At 38.5% G+C, this 16,641-nt stretch overlaps 1 protein-coding gene across 1 annotated transcript in view; it reads left to right on the forward strand.

Moving 5' to 3' along the window:
* HHAT (hedgehog acyltransferase) overlaps nucleotides 1-16,641 on the forward strand; it is a 535,206-nt gene that overhangs the window by 133,810 nt on the left and 384,755 nt on the right. The window contains exon 8 of the mRNA XM_043999913.1: nucleotides 14,071-14,242. Coding sequence (XP_043855848.1) covers nucleotides 14,071-14,242 — 172 coding nt within the window. The remainder of the gene's footprint in view (nucleotides 1-14,070; nucleotides 14,243-16,641) is intronic.

Raw genomic sequence — 16,641 nt, forward strand, 5'->3', positions numbered from 1 at the left:
CCCATGAAGGTGGGGGCTAAGCATGATAAAAACTCTGCTTCCCTTCCCTCTCCCCAAGCCCCCCAAGATTCCATATTCCCTAATGCAAACACAGCTTGACCTGATCAAAAGAATGCCAAAGTTGGAGTCAGAAGATCTGGATTCCAGTGCTCATTCTGCCATTTTTCTTATGAGATAAATTAGGTAATGCATTTTCTTTGTTTTGGTTTTTTTTTTGCAGGGCAATGAGGGTTAAGTGACTTGCTCAGGGTCACACAGCTAATAAGTGCCAAGTGTCTGAGGCTGGATTTGAACTCAGGCCCTCCTGAATCCAGGACTAGTGCTTTATCTACTGAACCACCTAGCTGCCCCCAGTAATGCATTTTCTAATGGTAAAGAGATAAAAAATGTAATCCTATTTTCATAGGATTGTAGATTTAATCTGCACAGCACTTTCAAATTCATTTTCTCATCTTCCCTTGTAATAGTCCTGTGAGGTAAGTAGGATAGGCAATATTATTCCCATTTTAAGGTGAGGAACTGAGGTATAGGGAAGTGAAAGGAGACTTTGGAAAGATTCCATAATTAGCAACTAACTGAATGGAAATTAGGATGCAGGTCTTTGGGCTGTATTTCCAGTTCTCTTTCTATTACATCTCTTTGCCTCTCATTGTGAGGGTCCCTCAAACAGGCTTATCTAAGAGAAGAGGGATGGAAAGAGAAGGGATTGGCAAGAACAGAGCTGTTGTTGACTTCAGAATGTTGTAGTATGACAGTGAAATCCTTTGGTGTATATCGATTTTAAAACCTAGCAGTTTATAGTATAGCTGGCTGTCTGAGATATTCTCTAGGGACATGCACACAACCTGGAGGGTGGAGGTTGGGGGCGGGGTGGAGATCCAGGCTCATTGGGAGAACTACCCAATTAGGATGAGCCGTTCACTTCTCTAACCTTTAGTTTTCATATCTATAAAATTAGAGGCTTTGTCTAGATCAAGTTCTTAATCTGGGGGTCCGTGAATGTGTGTGTGTGTGTGTGTGTGTGTGTGTGTAATATTATATAGCTGTTTTCAATATATTTAGTTTCCTTTACAATCCCATGTATTTCATTTTATATATTTGACAGAGGTTTCACTGGATTGTCAAAGGGGTCCATGAGAAAACAGTGGCAAAGAAGCCCAGCCTAGATGAAAGGTAGTTTCTTCTCGGGTATTTTTATCATTTGTGATTCTGTGAATCATCATTACTAGGATGCATGTTTGAATTTTCTCTCCAGCAGAGGGGTAAGATTTTTGCTCAGTACTCATTGTCACAGGGCATATAGGAATCATCGTAGGTCTGGAAGGAATCTTACAGAAAATGTGTATTAACACAATAAGGGAGGCAAGGCATTTAAGCCAGGGGAGTTGGAAGGTCGCTGTTACTTCTTATAAATGAAATGAGAACATCAGCCTTTTTCCTGATATGAAGACAAAAATACATAGCACATAGTGGGAGAAGTTCAGGTCTTTATTCTAGGGTTGTGTAAACGGCTCCTCCTTTTCCCTGTGACTGTAGGCTTGTATGTATCGACAGGAGAAAGGAAAAAAAAAGTCAGATGAGATCTTGATGCTGTGGTAGAACAATGCAGCTCTGAGGAGTCTAGTTTCCTGCATGACTTTCTGTTCTGTTTCTATTCTAGTGCCTTCCCTTTGTTGATTATTTCTTATTTATCCTGTATGAAACTTGTTTGTATGTAGTTGCTTGCATGTTGCCTCTCTCCTTTGTTGCATTGTGAGCTCCTGGAAGGCAGAGATAAGGTTTCATCTTTGTATCATCAGCTTGTAGCACAATGTCTAGCACAAGGTAGGTGCTTAATAAATGGTTGTTGACTGACCTGCTTCCTGTAGACTTGTGCATTTCTGTGGCAGCTAGGTGGCACCATCGATAGAGTGCTACACTTGGAGGTGGGAAGACTTGAATTAAAGTGCTTCCTTAGATACCTATTAGCTATGTGACCCTGGACAAGTTACTGACCATACTGTTTCAGCCTCAGTTTCCTTATTTACAAAATGAGAATAATAATAACAGGTACCTCACAGGGATGTTGTGAGGACTGTAGGAGATTACATTTAAGATGATTTAAAACACTATATAACTGGTTTATTTATTCATCCATCCATCCCTCCATTAATTTATTTGTTATCCATTTGTTTATTTACTCTTTCATTTATCTATCTATCTTTCTAATTATCTATCATCTATCTGTTATCACTTTATTTGGCTTCTCCTATGTTGTGTGTCTTTGGGGAAAGTTGTGTTCATAGGGCTGGGCTGTGACCTGCAAGACTGGGCAAGGGTTATGGGGATGGGTTTGTGGTTATAGGTCTAGGTGAAGCTAATTTGCCCATATGGGGACTGAACACATAGAATTAAGATGAATCAATCAACTCAAATTCCATGGACTCAAGTATCTAAAAGAGAAGTTGTTTGAGAAGTCTTAGAATGGTTCAGGTTCCAAGCATATCTGTTTTAGCCATTCCAGCTCAGTTCTCCCAGATGTTTATCACGTAGAGAACCATAGACTCACAGAATCACAAGGTCAGGAGATTTTCAGAGGTTAACTAACCCACGGGTGTTAAATTAAAATAGGAATAGCCACTAAGCTTCTATGGCTGCATACTGACTTGGGAAGCTACATATTAAATATTATCTACATTTTGTTGTATTTATTTTGTTAAATATTTTCCAATTATATTTTAATTTGGCTTGGGCAGCACTCAGGAGAGTTGTAGCTGGTGTTCTGGGTGTTTGCCACCTCTGATCTAGTTTGACCATGACCTGGGCAGAAATCTTCTCTTGCCTCATGCTCTGTGTATGTATGCGAGGAGAAGAGTATTTCATCTTTGGGAACTGTCCTTGTTAATCAGCAGGACATCCTGGAGAGAGTAAGGGGCATAGATATTCCTTTTAATGCAATTTACATGAAATGAGATTTTTATTATAATGTACTTTAAAATGCACTTTGCATATGAGTTAGGGTATAGTTTTTAGTCTAGCCTTAACCAAAAATCCACATTGATGACATTTTCAAATAATTTTAAGATCGACTCTCTTCCTCACTCCTTCTTCCTACCCCCCAATGGAATATATCAAATGGAACATTGTGCATGTGATGGGAGAGCAGCAGGGCTCATTAGGTGAAATGTGTGCTGCCTGTTTATTCCTCTTGCAGGCTTGACAAGGGATAATGCTGAATTTTAAAAATAAAAGGGAATTGACTAGATTGAAGGTATGAGTGCACCTCAGTAATTACAGTGGTATAAAGGCAGAATTACTCTCCTTTTTAAGGCAAGAGAATGAAACATTAAATTGTTTGCCTTCTTGAATTGTGATTTATGTGATTAAAGAACACCCATTTTTGCCTTTCTGAATAGAAAAGCATTCAGTGTTCTGGTGAGAAGTCCAAGCCCTTTCAGGTAGTGACATATGCTTATGCCTTATTAAATGTGGTAGGAAAATTCTGCCTGAGGTGGGGAGTGGAAAAATCATTCCTGGGAAACTAATCAGCTACAGAGCATGCTCCAAAGTTCCATCTTAATTGCATTTGCTTCTACTCTTTCAGCCAGTGGGATTGGTAGGGAGTGTGGAGGGTGGTTTTTTGACACAGGCTTTGGACGTGATCTACTGGAGTGGAGAGGCAACAGGGATGGACAAATATATTTCCAGACGATGAATGGGCCATTTTAAAGTACATCACCCTCATAGCTCATGGCAGAGTCGGACACCATCTTTTCTTTGGATGAATGTCATAATGCCAATCTCATTCCTGGATGGTGATTTGTATATACCCCTTCAGGTACCCAAAAGTCCTGTGCCAACTACTGATTTAGCAGGATCCAAAATAAACCGACACAAATCATCAGAATTTCTACATATTACCAAGCAAGTCCAGCAACAACAGATAGAAAGAGGAATTCCATTTAAAATAACTGTGGTCAGTATAAAATACTTGGGAGTCTACATCCCGAGACAAACACAGCAACTATATGAACAGAACTATAAAACACTTTTCACAGAAAAAAGTCAGATCTAAACAATTGGAAAGATACTAATTGATTATGGGTAGGCAGAGTCAATATAATAAAAATGACAATTCTATCTAAGTTACTTTATTTAGTGCTATACCAAACTATCAAAAATATTTTATAGAGCTTGAAAAAATAATAACAAAATTCATCTGGAAAAATAAGAGTTTAAGGATATCATGGGAATCAATGAAAAGAAATACAAAAGAAGGGGGTCTAGCAGTAGCAGATCTCAGACTGTATTATAAAGTAGTAATTATCAAAATAATCTGGTACTGGCTAAGAAATAGAGTGGTAGATAAGTGGAATAGAATAGACAGAAATTAAACTATAGTTAATGACTATAATAATCTTGTATATGATAAATCCAAAGATCCAAGGTTTTGGAATAAAAACTCATTATTTGACAAAAATTTTGGGGAAAATGGGAAAACTGTGTGGTAGAAACTAGGTATAGACCAGCATCTCACACTGTATACTAAAATAAGGTCAAAATGGGTACATGATTACACATAAAGGATGATACCATAAACAAATTGAGAGAGTATGGATTCATTTATCTGTCAGATTTATGGGCAGAGGAAGAATTTAGGACCAAAGAAGATATAGAGAGTAAAATGAAATGTAAAAGAGATAATTTTGATTATATAAAATTAAAAAGCTTTTGCACAAACAAAACTAATGTAACCAAGATTACAAGGGAAGTAGAAAACTGGGAAAGAATTTCTGAAACAAATATCTCTGATAAAGGCCTATTTCTCAAATATATGGAGAACTGAGTCAAATTTATAAAAATACAAGTCATTCCCCAATTGATAAAACAGTCAAAGGATATGAACAGGCAGTTTTCAGACAAAGAAATCAAAGATATTTATAATCTTATGAAAAAATGCTCTAGAAAACTATTTTTTTTCATAAAAGTATTTTATTATTTTCCAGTTACATGTAGAGATAGTTTTCAACATTTGTTTTTTTATAAGATTTCTGCTTTCAAATTTTTCTCCCTCCCTTCCCTCCCCGCCTCCCCAAGACAGGAAGCACTCTGATATATGTTGTATATGTACAATCACATTAAACATATTTCTGCATTAGTAATGCTATGAAAGAGGAATCAGAGCAAAAAGATAAAACCTCAAAAAAGAAAAACAAAAAATAATAGAAATAGTATGGCTCAATCTGAATCTAGATTCCACAGTTCTTTTTATCTGGATTTGTAGAGCATTTTCCATTGTGAGTCCTTTGGAACTATCTTGGACCATTGTATTGCTGAGAAGAGTCAAGTCTATCACAATTGATCAATACACAATGTTGTTGATACTGTGTACAATTTTCTCCTGGTTCTTGCTCATCTCACTCAGCAGCAGTTCATGTAAGTCCTTCCAGGTTTCTCTGACATCCGCTTGATCATCGTTTCTTACAGCACAATAGTATTCCATTACATTCATATACCACAACTTGTTCAGCCATTCCTCAATTGATGGGCAACCCCTCAATTTCCTATTCCTTGCCACCACAAAAAGAACAGCTATAAATATTTTTGTACATGTGGGTCCTTTTCTCTTTTTATGATCTCTTTGGGAAAAAAGACCTAATAGTGGTATTGCTAGGTCAAAGGGTATGCACAGCTTTATAGCCCTTTGGGCATAGTTCCAGATTTCTCTTCAGAATGGTTGGATCAGTTTACAGCTCCACCAACAATGCATTAGTGTTCCAATTTTCCCACAGCTTCTCCGACATTTATTATTTTCCTTTTTTGTCATGTTAGCCAATCTGATGGGTGTCAGGTGGTACCTCAGAGTTGTTTTAATTTGCATTTCTCTAATCAATAGTGATTTAGAGCATTTTTTCATATGACAATAGATAGCTTTGATTTCTTCATCAGAAAACTTCCTGTTCATATCATTTGCCCATTTCTCAATTGGGGGACTTGGATTCTTATAAATTTGATTTTCCAGATCACCATTGATCAGAGAAATGCAAATTAAAAACTCTGAGGTATCACCTCACACCTATCAGAGTGGCAAATATAATATAAATGGAAAATATTGGATGTTGGAGGGGATGTGAGAAAGCTGGGACACTAATCCACTGTTGGTGGAGTTCTGAACTGATCCATCCATTCTGGAGAGCAATTTCGAACTGTGCCAAAAAGGCTATAGAACTGTGCATACCTTTTGATCCAGCAATAGCATTACTAGATTTATATCCCAAAGACGTCCCCATAAAGAGAAAAAGACCTATTTGTACAAAAATATTTATAGCAGCTCTTTTTGTGGTGGCTAAGAATTGGAAATCAAAGGAATGCCCATCAATTGGGGAATGGCTAAACTAACTGTGGTATATGATGGTGATGGAATATTATTGTGCTATAAGAAATGACAAGCAGAAAGGCCTGGAAAGACATGTATGAACTGATGTATAGTAAAGTCAGCAGAACCAAGAGAACATTGTGCAATATTGTTTGATGAAAAACTGTGAATGACTTGGCTATTCTCAACAATACAATGATCCAAGACAATCCCAAAGGACTACTGATACTATCCACCTCCAAAGAAAGAACTGAAATTGATGGAACAGACTGAAGCATGCTATTTTTTACTTTCTTTCATTTTTTTCTTTTAATCAAGTTTTCTTGTACAAAATGACAAATGCTAATGTTTTATATAATCATAAAAATTATCCTGTTTCAAAAAATCTTAGAAATCCATTTGGTGTAGGAGAATCCATTCCATCATATTCCTTTGGCCTTGCACTTTAAGAGCAATATTGCTTCACCCATTTCATAGGATTTAGACCTAGAGAGGACTTTAAAGATTGTCTGGTCCAGGTGAAACTCCAAGAGGTCAAGTGATTTGGCCAGAATTTTGTGGTTGATAAATATTGTATGAGAACCCAGGCCCTCTGAGTTAAAATCTAGGTTTTGTAAGCCAAGATATGCCATTCCATTGGTCTCAGCTGATCTTATAGCAGGTGATGAGGGACTGGACCATGTGACTTTTGAAGATTCTTCTCCCCCATCTTACTCATGCCAGTTTCATAGGCATCAGTCTCTATTGGTGACATTTATAGTCTTTTAGCCTAATGGCTAGTTTGTCCTTGATAATTCATTCAGGATAGATTTTGTTTATAGTTGTGCAGTCAAAAGGAATCTGACTTGGCAAGGCAAGAAAACATGTTGGGCTTGTTTCCTGAATAAATCAAGATTCTATATGTAGCACAAAATGATGTGGTGAAAAGAATAACAGTGATAACAAATGTTTTGTAATGACCCTTGGAAGGAACTATGGAAGAAAAGTGGTTAGCAGGGAGGGGAAAAGAGCTTAGTAAGGAGATTGGAAGACAATGAATTCAAATCACTGCTTCCTGGAGCTCTGAAAAGCTTCTTTCAGTGATTTTTGAAATAATATGTAGACTAAGAGAAGTATCACAGTACAATATTGTTCTAATTTTCAGAAAAGGAAAGAGGATATAGTATAGCAACAGTTGACCAGTGAATATGAATTCTATTCTGGACAAAATTCTAGAACATGATCTTAAGGATCTGATTTGTGACCATTTAGGAAGGGAGGTAGTGATCATTCAAGAATACTATGGTTTCATCGAGGTCAGGTCATGCCAGGATAACCTCATTTTCTTTTTTTTCACCGAGTATTTAGAGTGACAGAGAGGCAGCATGACTCAGTGGCTAGAGAATTAGCTTTAGTCAAGACAACCTGGGCTCAAGTTCTGCTTCTGTCACATACCAGCTGTATGACCTTGGATGAGTCACTTAACTTAGTAGTGCTCCAGACAACTCTCTGTGATTACAAGTTGCAGAAGAGTTGCTGATCAGTGTTGGTAGAGGAAATTTATTCAGTGGGGAGCTTTTCACCATGTTGAAATGACAGGTTCTCCTCCCCTAAACCTAACAACAATAGTCACTAGACTGATAAAAGATCAAAGGAATGCTATAGACAGTATATTTCAATTTCAGCAAAGTATTTGACAGTCTCTCATTCTCTCTTTTGTTTTAATTGTTTTTCCAGACATGTCCAACTCTTTGTGAGCCCATTTGTGGTTTTCTTGGCAAAGATGCTGGAGTGGTTTGCCATTTCCTTCTTCAGCTTAATTACAGATAAGGAAACTGAGGCAAACAAGGTTAAGTGACTTCCCCAGGGTCACACAGCTAGTAAGTGTCAAGTGTCTGAGGTCAGATTTGAACTCATGTCCTCCCGAATCCACTGCCAGGGCTTTATCCACTGCATCACCTAGCTGCCCCCCCCCAGTATGGATTTGAACTCATATCTTCCTGACTGCAGCCCCAGCACTCTATCCACTGTGCCACCTACTTGTCCATGTTCTCATTCTATACTTTTATATAAAACAGAGATTTAGGCTGCATAATAGTACTTTTCGGTGGGTCTGGAATTGGTTGAAGTAGCCAGAATTAAATTATGAAATGTATCAGTGCCAACTTTGAAGGAGACAGATTGCTGTAGCATGCCTCAGAGATCTGTGCTTTGCTCTAGTCAACATTCCTATTAAATAAGGCTTAGATTGCATGTTTCCCCTTCCCTTCCCCCAATCTGAAAGTAACAAGAAGGTAGGTAGAACAGTAAACATATTTGATGAGAGTTATGGGGATCCAGGATCCTGACAGGCTAGAATGAGGGAGCAAATTGAATATGATGAAATTTAACATGGGAAAATGTCCCTTTATTTTGGGTCCAAAAAGCTAACTTCACAAATTGGTAAAATTAGAATGGTAAAGTTAAGTAACAATAGTTTCTGCAGATAAGAATGGGGATTTTACTGGAATGTAAGTTCGAGTCAGTAGTGTAACATGACAGTTTAAAAAATGCTAATGATGTTCTTGGTTGTACTGAGACATACCAGACATAGAGTCTGACATGAGAGAGGTAATGGACCTGCTGTACTGTTCAATTCAGGGAGCCACATTTTAGAAAAGACAATGGCACCCTAGCCTAGAACATATCTTGAAGAGGATAACCCGGTCGGTGGAAAGAAACAAATGACAAACACCCAAATGAGAGAAAATGGCACATGAGGAATGGTTGAAAGAACAAGGGTTATTTGGTCAGAAAAAAGAGAATATATTGCGGTAGGGGTTAAGCAAGATTAACGTTTTCAGGTATTTGAAGAGCTATGGTATGGAAGAAAAATCGAGCTCATTTAGCTTGGCCAGTTCCAGTTGGGCATCTCTCCTTCCTTCCCTCTCCTCCCTCTTCTTTCCCTCCATCCTTCCCCACTCCCTCCCTTCTTTCTTCTTCCTCTCTCTTCTCCCTTCCTCCTCTTCCTTTGTCTACATAGGGTGGTAAGGACCTCTGTCCAAAGGAATATAAATATTACTGAAACCTCACAAGATATCTTAGGGTTTACAGGCTAGATTTATTTTTCCCTCTTCCTACTTATTTATTATATCATTAAAAAACAAAACTGGGACAATCAACTTGTTTGCTCCATGTAGTTTCATTTATTGTTTCTGGAAATATGGTGTTGGGAAATCAGGCTTTGATAAAGCCCATTGGGATTCAAATGGAGCTATGACCTTGCCTTAAACCCAAGTCACTCTGGTTCTCACTGATTGTACAATAATAGGTCTCAGCCTAAGCCTTGCTTGGTGATTGTTTTGGTTTTGATAGCTGAGTGAATACAAGTTGCATTTTTTTTTTCTGTTTTGGCCAGAAACTCTGACGATCTTCCCCCACTCCCCCCCACCCCCTGATTGATTTTTTATTAGGTTAAAGAGGCCATTTTTTGCTTCATTTCTTACCTTTTCATTACATCACTGAAAGGGCATTGCCTCAGACAAACTGAGACCTGGGAAAGACCTTAGCTTAAAAAGGCTGACGTCTCTCACTGCATATAGGGCCATCTCCAGTCATCCTGATCTATATCTTGCCACTGGACACAGTTGGGCAATGTACTGTTACAATACAGCTCTGGAGGGGAGAGTGAAGCTAGTGACTTTGCACAGCCCTGCTTCCCTTAAATCCTATTCACTTGAAGTCAAGACATCACCTTCCTGATGTCATTGGTCCTCTTTGAGAATAAGAGACAAACAATAACAATGAGAGCAGCACCAGGAGAAATGAGTTGGAAATTTCAGGGAGGATAGATTAAGGCTTGATGAAAGGAAGGATTTCCTAACAATAAGAACTGTCTAAAAGTTGGAACAAGTTGTCTTGGGAGATTATGGGTTCTCCTGCATGGGAGATCTCCAAGCATAGACTGGATGACCACTACTTGTACATATTTATTGAAAGGCCTTCTTGGTCAGGTGTGGGTTGAACTATAGCAGATGGTCCATAAGATCACTTCTGACTCTTAGATTCTGCAGTATGGTCTCAATATGGCTGCTATATAGTTGCTTATTAAACTCTCCACCTGAGGTGAATCAAGGTAAACTAAATGGGAGAAAGAAGTGAATTTATTTTCTTTTAAACTGTTTTCTTTTAATAGTTTTATGAATTCATTTTCCCCAACTCTTCTTTTTTAAAGAAAAGGTAAAGGCAAAGAGCTTTCTTTAGAACAATTAACGAAGCTGGTGATAAAAGGTAGAAAGCTATTTGTTAAGGTTATTATAATGCCACTTATCTAGCCAGGATGACTTAGCCAGGCATCTCTCTGTGGGAGGACAATTTGAGAAAATGATTGAATGTGCACATTTTTAAATGGCAGAAAAATAAATGTACCAGCTTCTAGATCTCACCTTTCCCTCAGTGGGCAGTGTCACTCACCCCCATTGCAGTGAGGAGCCAATCACCTGAAAGCTTTAAGGAGAAAGAAAGCAATTGCCTTCAGACTTCTGTCCCCTAGAAACTTGTACTTTTTTCTTGTTTTATTTAATATCTTAAGCCCCAATTATCAAATGCTAGATCTTATCCTTTTTTCCTGCACCATTTAATATCTTCAGAGACTCAACTTCATCATTTATTCATTAGCTCCGCCTCTGCCCTTCAAGACAGCCATTAGTTTAATAAAATCTTGTCATCTTTGTAAAATTCAGAGAGCAGGAGATATCTGTAGGGGGAGGAGGACAGGGTTAAGATTGTGTTTCTTTTAGATAGAAATGCCAAGAGATTTTGCATCAAACCTAAGGATGGATTTTCCCCCTGCCTGTTGATAAAGGTGTACATATGGATTCAGTAGAATATAGGGGAATACCAATGTGGATCATTCCCAATTAATTTTTATCTGGTTTGGAATGTCATTTCATTTCCCCACCAGATTTTTTCTTTGATACTTTATTGTGGAATGGGGGTGCATCTGTATAACTGAGGGCTCTGTTAGAGCATTAGTTCTAGTGGCTATATCATCAAGTTGGAATGACTTCAGTGACACTGAAAGGGATCATTGCCACAGAGCTAGAAGGAATCTCATGGCCATTTCGTCCAACCACCTAATTTTACAGATGAAGAAATTGACTAGGGAGCCTAAATGACATGTTGGAAGGCCCACATGCAGTACATTTCAGGGGTGCTATTTAATACCAGAGCCTCTGAATTCAGAACCAGTGCTCTTTCCATTGTGCCATATTGCTCTCTCTAAAAGGAAGGCTACAAATAAAATGTAAGAAAAACTTTCCAGTAACGGGAGGTATCCTTGTTCATTGGAAAGAGGGCTGGATTTGGAACCATAAGACTTTGATTTGAATCTTGCTTCTGCCATTTACTACCTGTGTGACCTTAGGTGAGCTAACATTTTTGAACCTCAGTTTCCTCATATGTAAAATGAGAGGTTTAGACTAGATGGCTTCTGTGGTGTCTTCCAGCTCTCAATGATACAATGAATAAGTGTGCAGCAGAGGAATGGGTTACCTTTGGAGGCAATGGGTTCTTTTTCTCTGTAGTTCTTCAAGCAAACGTGGGATGACCACTTTGGTACATTGTAGGACTCTTGTTCAGGTTGGATTAGAAGACTGTGAAGGCTCCTTCTAGCTCTGTAATCCTTTAATTATGTCCTAAGGTCATATCATAGTGCTAGAGCTAGAAGGGACTTCAGCAGCTATTTAGTTTCTTTTTGGGGAGTGGAGGTGGGACAATGAGGGTTAAGTGACTTGACCAGGGTCACACAGCTAGTAAGTGTCAAGTGTCTAAGGCCATATTTGAACTCAGGTCCTCCTGAATCCAGGGCTGGTGCTTTACCCACTGAGCCACTTTGCTGCCCCACTATTTAGTTTGAATCCCCTAATTTTGCAGATAAGAATCTCGAGGTCCAGAGAGTTTTAGTGGCTTATACCAGGTCCTCTCACCCAAAATCCACTGCTCTTTTCTTTACCAAGATGATTTAGTGATGCTATTGTGGCTATGGATTTCATCATCTGAAGACCAACCTCAGAGAGGCTGCACATCATTTGAAGATTGTAAGCACCTTGAGGGCAGGGACTGTCTTTTGCCTCCTTTTGTAGCATTTTGTACAGTGACTGGCACATAGTAAATGCTTAATAAAACTTCAATGATAGCTTAATTGAGGCAACTTCTTTTCAAAAGTGCCTTGTGCTGGTGTGGGAAGAGGGGGAAAGACAATCTATTAAAGCATTGAAAGGTGATCTCAACAGTTCCCATGGATTCAGTTATCATCTCTGCTGATGATTCTCAAACATCCTTATCCAGCCCAGATATCTCTGTTGATCTTCACTCTCCCATCTCCAGTGGCCCATTAGAAATCTTTAACTGGGTGGGGATATCAGACCCAACATGTCCAAAATTTAACTCATCTTTCTTTCTAAACCGTCCCCTCTTCCTAATTGCCCTAATATTGTAATGGATACCACCATCCTTCCAGTTACTTAGGCTTTCATCCTAGGGGTCATCCTCCACTCCTCACTATCTCTGACCACCCCTCCCCCCATATCCAATTTATTGCTGGCCTTTTGATTTCACTTTTATAACATCTCTTGGCTATTCTCCCTTCTCTCCTCTGATCCTGCTACCAACCTGGCTGTGATCCTTATCACCTCACTTTTGGACTATTGCAATAACCTGCTGCTGCTTCTTCTTGTCTCAAATTTCTCCCCACTCCAACCCATCCTATATTCAGCTGTTGAAATGATCTTCCTAAAATACAGGTTGGACCATGCCACCCCCTGCAAAAAATAAACAAACAAAACCCCCAAAACCAAAAAACAATTAACTCCAGTGGCTCTCTATCACCTCTAGGATCAAATGCAGAATCTTCTCCTTGGTGTTCAAAGCTCTTCATAATCTAGCCTTTAAATACCTACCTTTCCGGTTTTTCTCACACCTTACACCCTCCCAACCCAACATACTCTTTGATGCAGTGACATTGACTTCCTTGCTCTTCTTCCACCAAGACACTCCATCTCCCAACTCTGCATTTTCACTGGCTGCCACCCAAGCCTGGGATACTCTTCCTCCACATCTCTGCCTCCTGGATTCCCTGGCTTGCTTCAAGTCCCAGCAAAAATCCCACTTTTCAGTAAGTTTTTCCTAATCTCCCTTAATTTGAGTGGCTTCTGTCAGTTGATTGTTAGATTATTTATCCTCGGAATGCTGAAGAGGAGCTACTCACCTCTTTTGGATGAGAACAAAAGAGGAGCCATGGAATTGTTGCATCTTCACACATGTCTTGGCTCGAGCTCCTGCCTTCTGGGTCCAGCTTTTCCTTTCTCAGGGCTTGGCTTAGCAGTGCAGGGAACACAACAAAGCAAAAAGCAGCATGTTCTTCTTACACACGAGAGGCGGGTACATTTTGTGAGGGGGTGGCATTGAGCTGAAGGGATGCATATCCTGGCATAGGGCTTAGCCTATATAGGAAGTACTCAATAATCACTCATATGACTCTATGGTTAACTTTGGTACAAAGTTCGTAAATTCCAACTGGAACTTTTTAAATCTAATTTCATTGAAAAGTTCCAGAGCATCCCAAAGTTGTCCTTTATTGGGAATAAAAATAAAAACACTTGTCTGAATATTTAATTTTAAAAGTTATTAGGGAAAATGCTGGGTGTGCTTTTAAAAAAAATACGCAATCTAATTTCTTCTTTCATTTCCTTTTTTAGATGCAGAACCGAGAATCTTATTCCCTGAAGGTCAATCTTCGCATTTTTGTCCTGGGAATAAGTCGCCTTTTCTGCTGGTGGTGGTTGGCTGAACTGATGATTCATTTAATGTACATGCATGCTCTGTATAGTAGTAGTTTCCTTTTGGAAGCTGTATCTCCCTGGGCATTAGGTAAGTAAAAATAACTATTGGTTGACATTTGCTTTACTTTGTATTCCTTTTTAAAAATGCCTTATTGATTTTTTTTCACATCACTGACACTTCTCAGTGACTACGTCGTTTTTCCAACAATTAGGACTCCCCTATCCATACTTTTTTTTGAACTCTTTTCATCCATCTTATGACTTTTATTCAGTCGTTTAAATCATGTCCACCTCTTCATGACTCCATTTAGGGTTTTCATGGCATAGATGTCGGAGTGGTTTACTGTTTCTTTCTCCAGCTCCTTTTTACAAATGAGGAAACTGAGGCAAACAGGGTTGATTGACTTGCTCAGAGTCATGCAGTTAGTAAGTGTCTGGGGACAAATTTGAACTCAGGTCTTCTGACTCCAAGCACAGTGCTCATTCCAGTGTGCCACTTAGCTATCCAATCTTGTGACTAGCAGCACACATTTGTCAAATGGCTCGCTCAGGTCCTATATAGATATGTGTGTCTGGAGACTAAAGACAAACTAGCAAACCTTAGAGGGCACATGCCCTAGACTTTTAGCTTCATTAGTTGTTTCATGTTCTACCTAAATGAGGCAATGATCTTCAGCTGCTTGGAGTGGCCAGCATTGCCTCTGGAAGCAAGCTAAGCCATTTACTGACTTAGATGATGGAAGTGAGAAAGTTATTGGGAGAGGTCCTGTATTTCATTTGATCTGTTCAGTTGAGTAATAATGTACTCTTCCTATCAGATATTTGGTATAGGGTTGGAGATGGGGTGGAATAAGGTGAGAGGGCCTCCTAATTCTTTTGAATAGGTCTTTTTATTATTTTATTATTTTCCAGTTACATATTACATATAAGGATAGTTTTCAACATTTGTTTTCACTGGATTTTTAGTACCAATTTTTTTTTCTCTCCCCCTCCCTTCCCTCCCTCCTCCCCAAGATGGAAAGCAGTCTGATATAGGTTGTACATGTATAATCACATTAAACGTATTTCTACATTAGTCATCTTGTGAAAGAAGAATCAGAGTACAAAGGAAAAACTTCAAACAAGAAGGGGAAAAACAGTCCAAAAGTAGAAACAGTATGGTTCAATCTGCATTTATAATTCATAGTTCTTTTTTTCTGGAAGTTGAGAACATTTTCTATCACGAGTTCTTTGAAACTGTTTTGGATCGTTACACTGTGAGAAGAGCCAAGTCTTTTCCCATTGTTCATCACACAATGTTGCTGTTACTGTGTTGAATAAGTCTTGAAACCATTTTAATACCTTTGAATGGGTTTCCTCCTGAAAACTACCAATGGGGAATATTAGTACTGTTCCTTATTTTTCGTGCTGAAATTACATACAAACCATCCTATATTTTTTATCTGTATCAAGATGATACCCACCTTTTCTCTCTTCATTCAGGCCCTGTCTATAAGTTAGCCCAAAGTACCCAAATGTTCATATGGATTATGTCCAGTACACTGAATGTGAGGCTTTAGCGCAGGTGGGAAATGTGTTGTTTCCTAAGCAGATCTAACATCACTGTACTGTGAGAAACACTATAATTCTGTTACCTTGCTTTTTATTGACTTATAGATATTTCTCTCTTAGTTGCCAATTACATTTTATGTCTTTTTTAAGAATTTATTTATATAGTATTTTGTTATTTTCTAGTTACATGTAGAGATAGTTTTCAACATTTGTTTATATAAGATTTCTAGTTTCAAATCTTTCTCCCTTCCTCCCCTCCCTTCCCCCTTCCCAAGACAACAAGCAATCTGATATAGGTTATATATGTACAATCACATTGAACATATTTCTGCGTTATTCATGCTGTGAAAGAAGAATCAGAGCAAAAGGGAAAAACTTCATAAAAGGAAAACAAAAAAAAAGTAGAAATAGTATGGTGCAATCTTCATCAAAATGCCACATTTCTTTTTATCTGGATTTGGAAAGCATTTTCCCTCATGAGTTTCCTGAAACTATCTTGGACCATTGTGTTGCTGAGAAGAGTCAAGTCCACCACAGTTGATCAACACACAATGTTGTTGATACTGTGTACAACATTCTCCTGGTTTTGCTCATCTTGCTAAGCATCAATTCATGTAAGTCCTTCCAGGTTTCTCTGAAATCCATCATCATTTCTTCGCATTGATTTTTTAAAAAATTTTGTGTTCTAAATTTTTCTTCCTCCCTCCCTCCTCAACCCTCCCTATGGAATCAAGCAATTCAATATGTCATACATGTGCAATTATGCCAAGCATCTTCACATTTATCAAGTTGTGAAAGAAAATAGACAGAATAACTTTAGTAAGAGGAACTAACAAATAAATTTATACTTCAATCTGTATTAAATACCATCAGTTCTATCTCTGTTGATGGTTTTCATTTTTCATGTGGCCTTCTGATAGCATACTGCTCATCATT

The sequence above is a fragment of the Dromiciops gliroides genome, chromosome 4 (genome assembly GCF_019393635.1).
Source record: "Dromiciops gliroides isolate mDroGli1 chromosome 4, mDroGli1.pri, whole genome shotgun sequence".
NCBI lineage: Eukaryota > Metazoa > Chordata > Mammalia > Microbiotheria > Microbiotheriidae > Dromiciops > Dromiciops gliroides.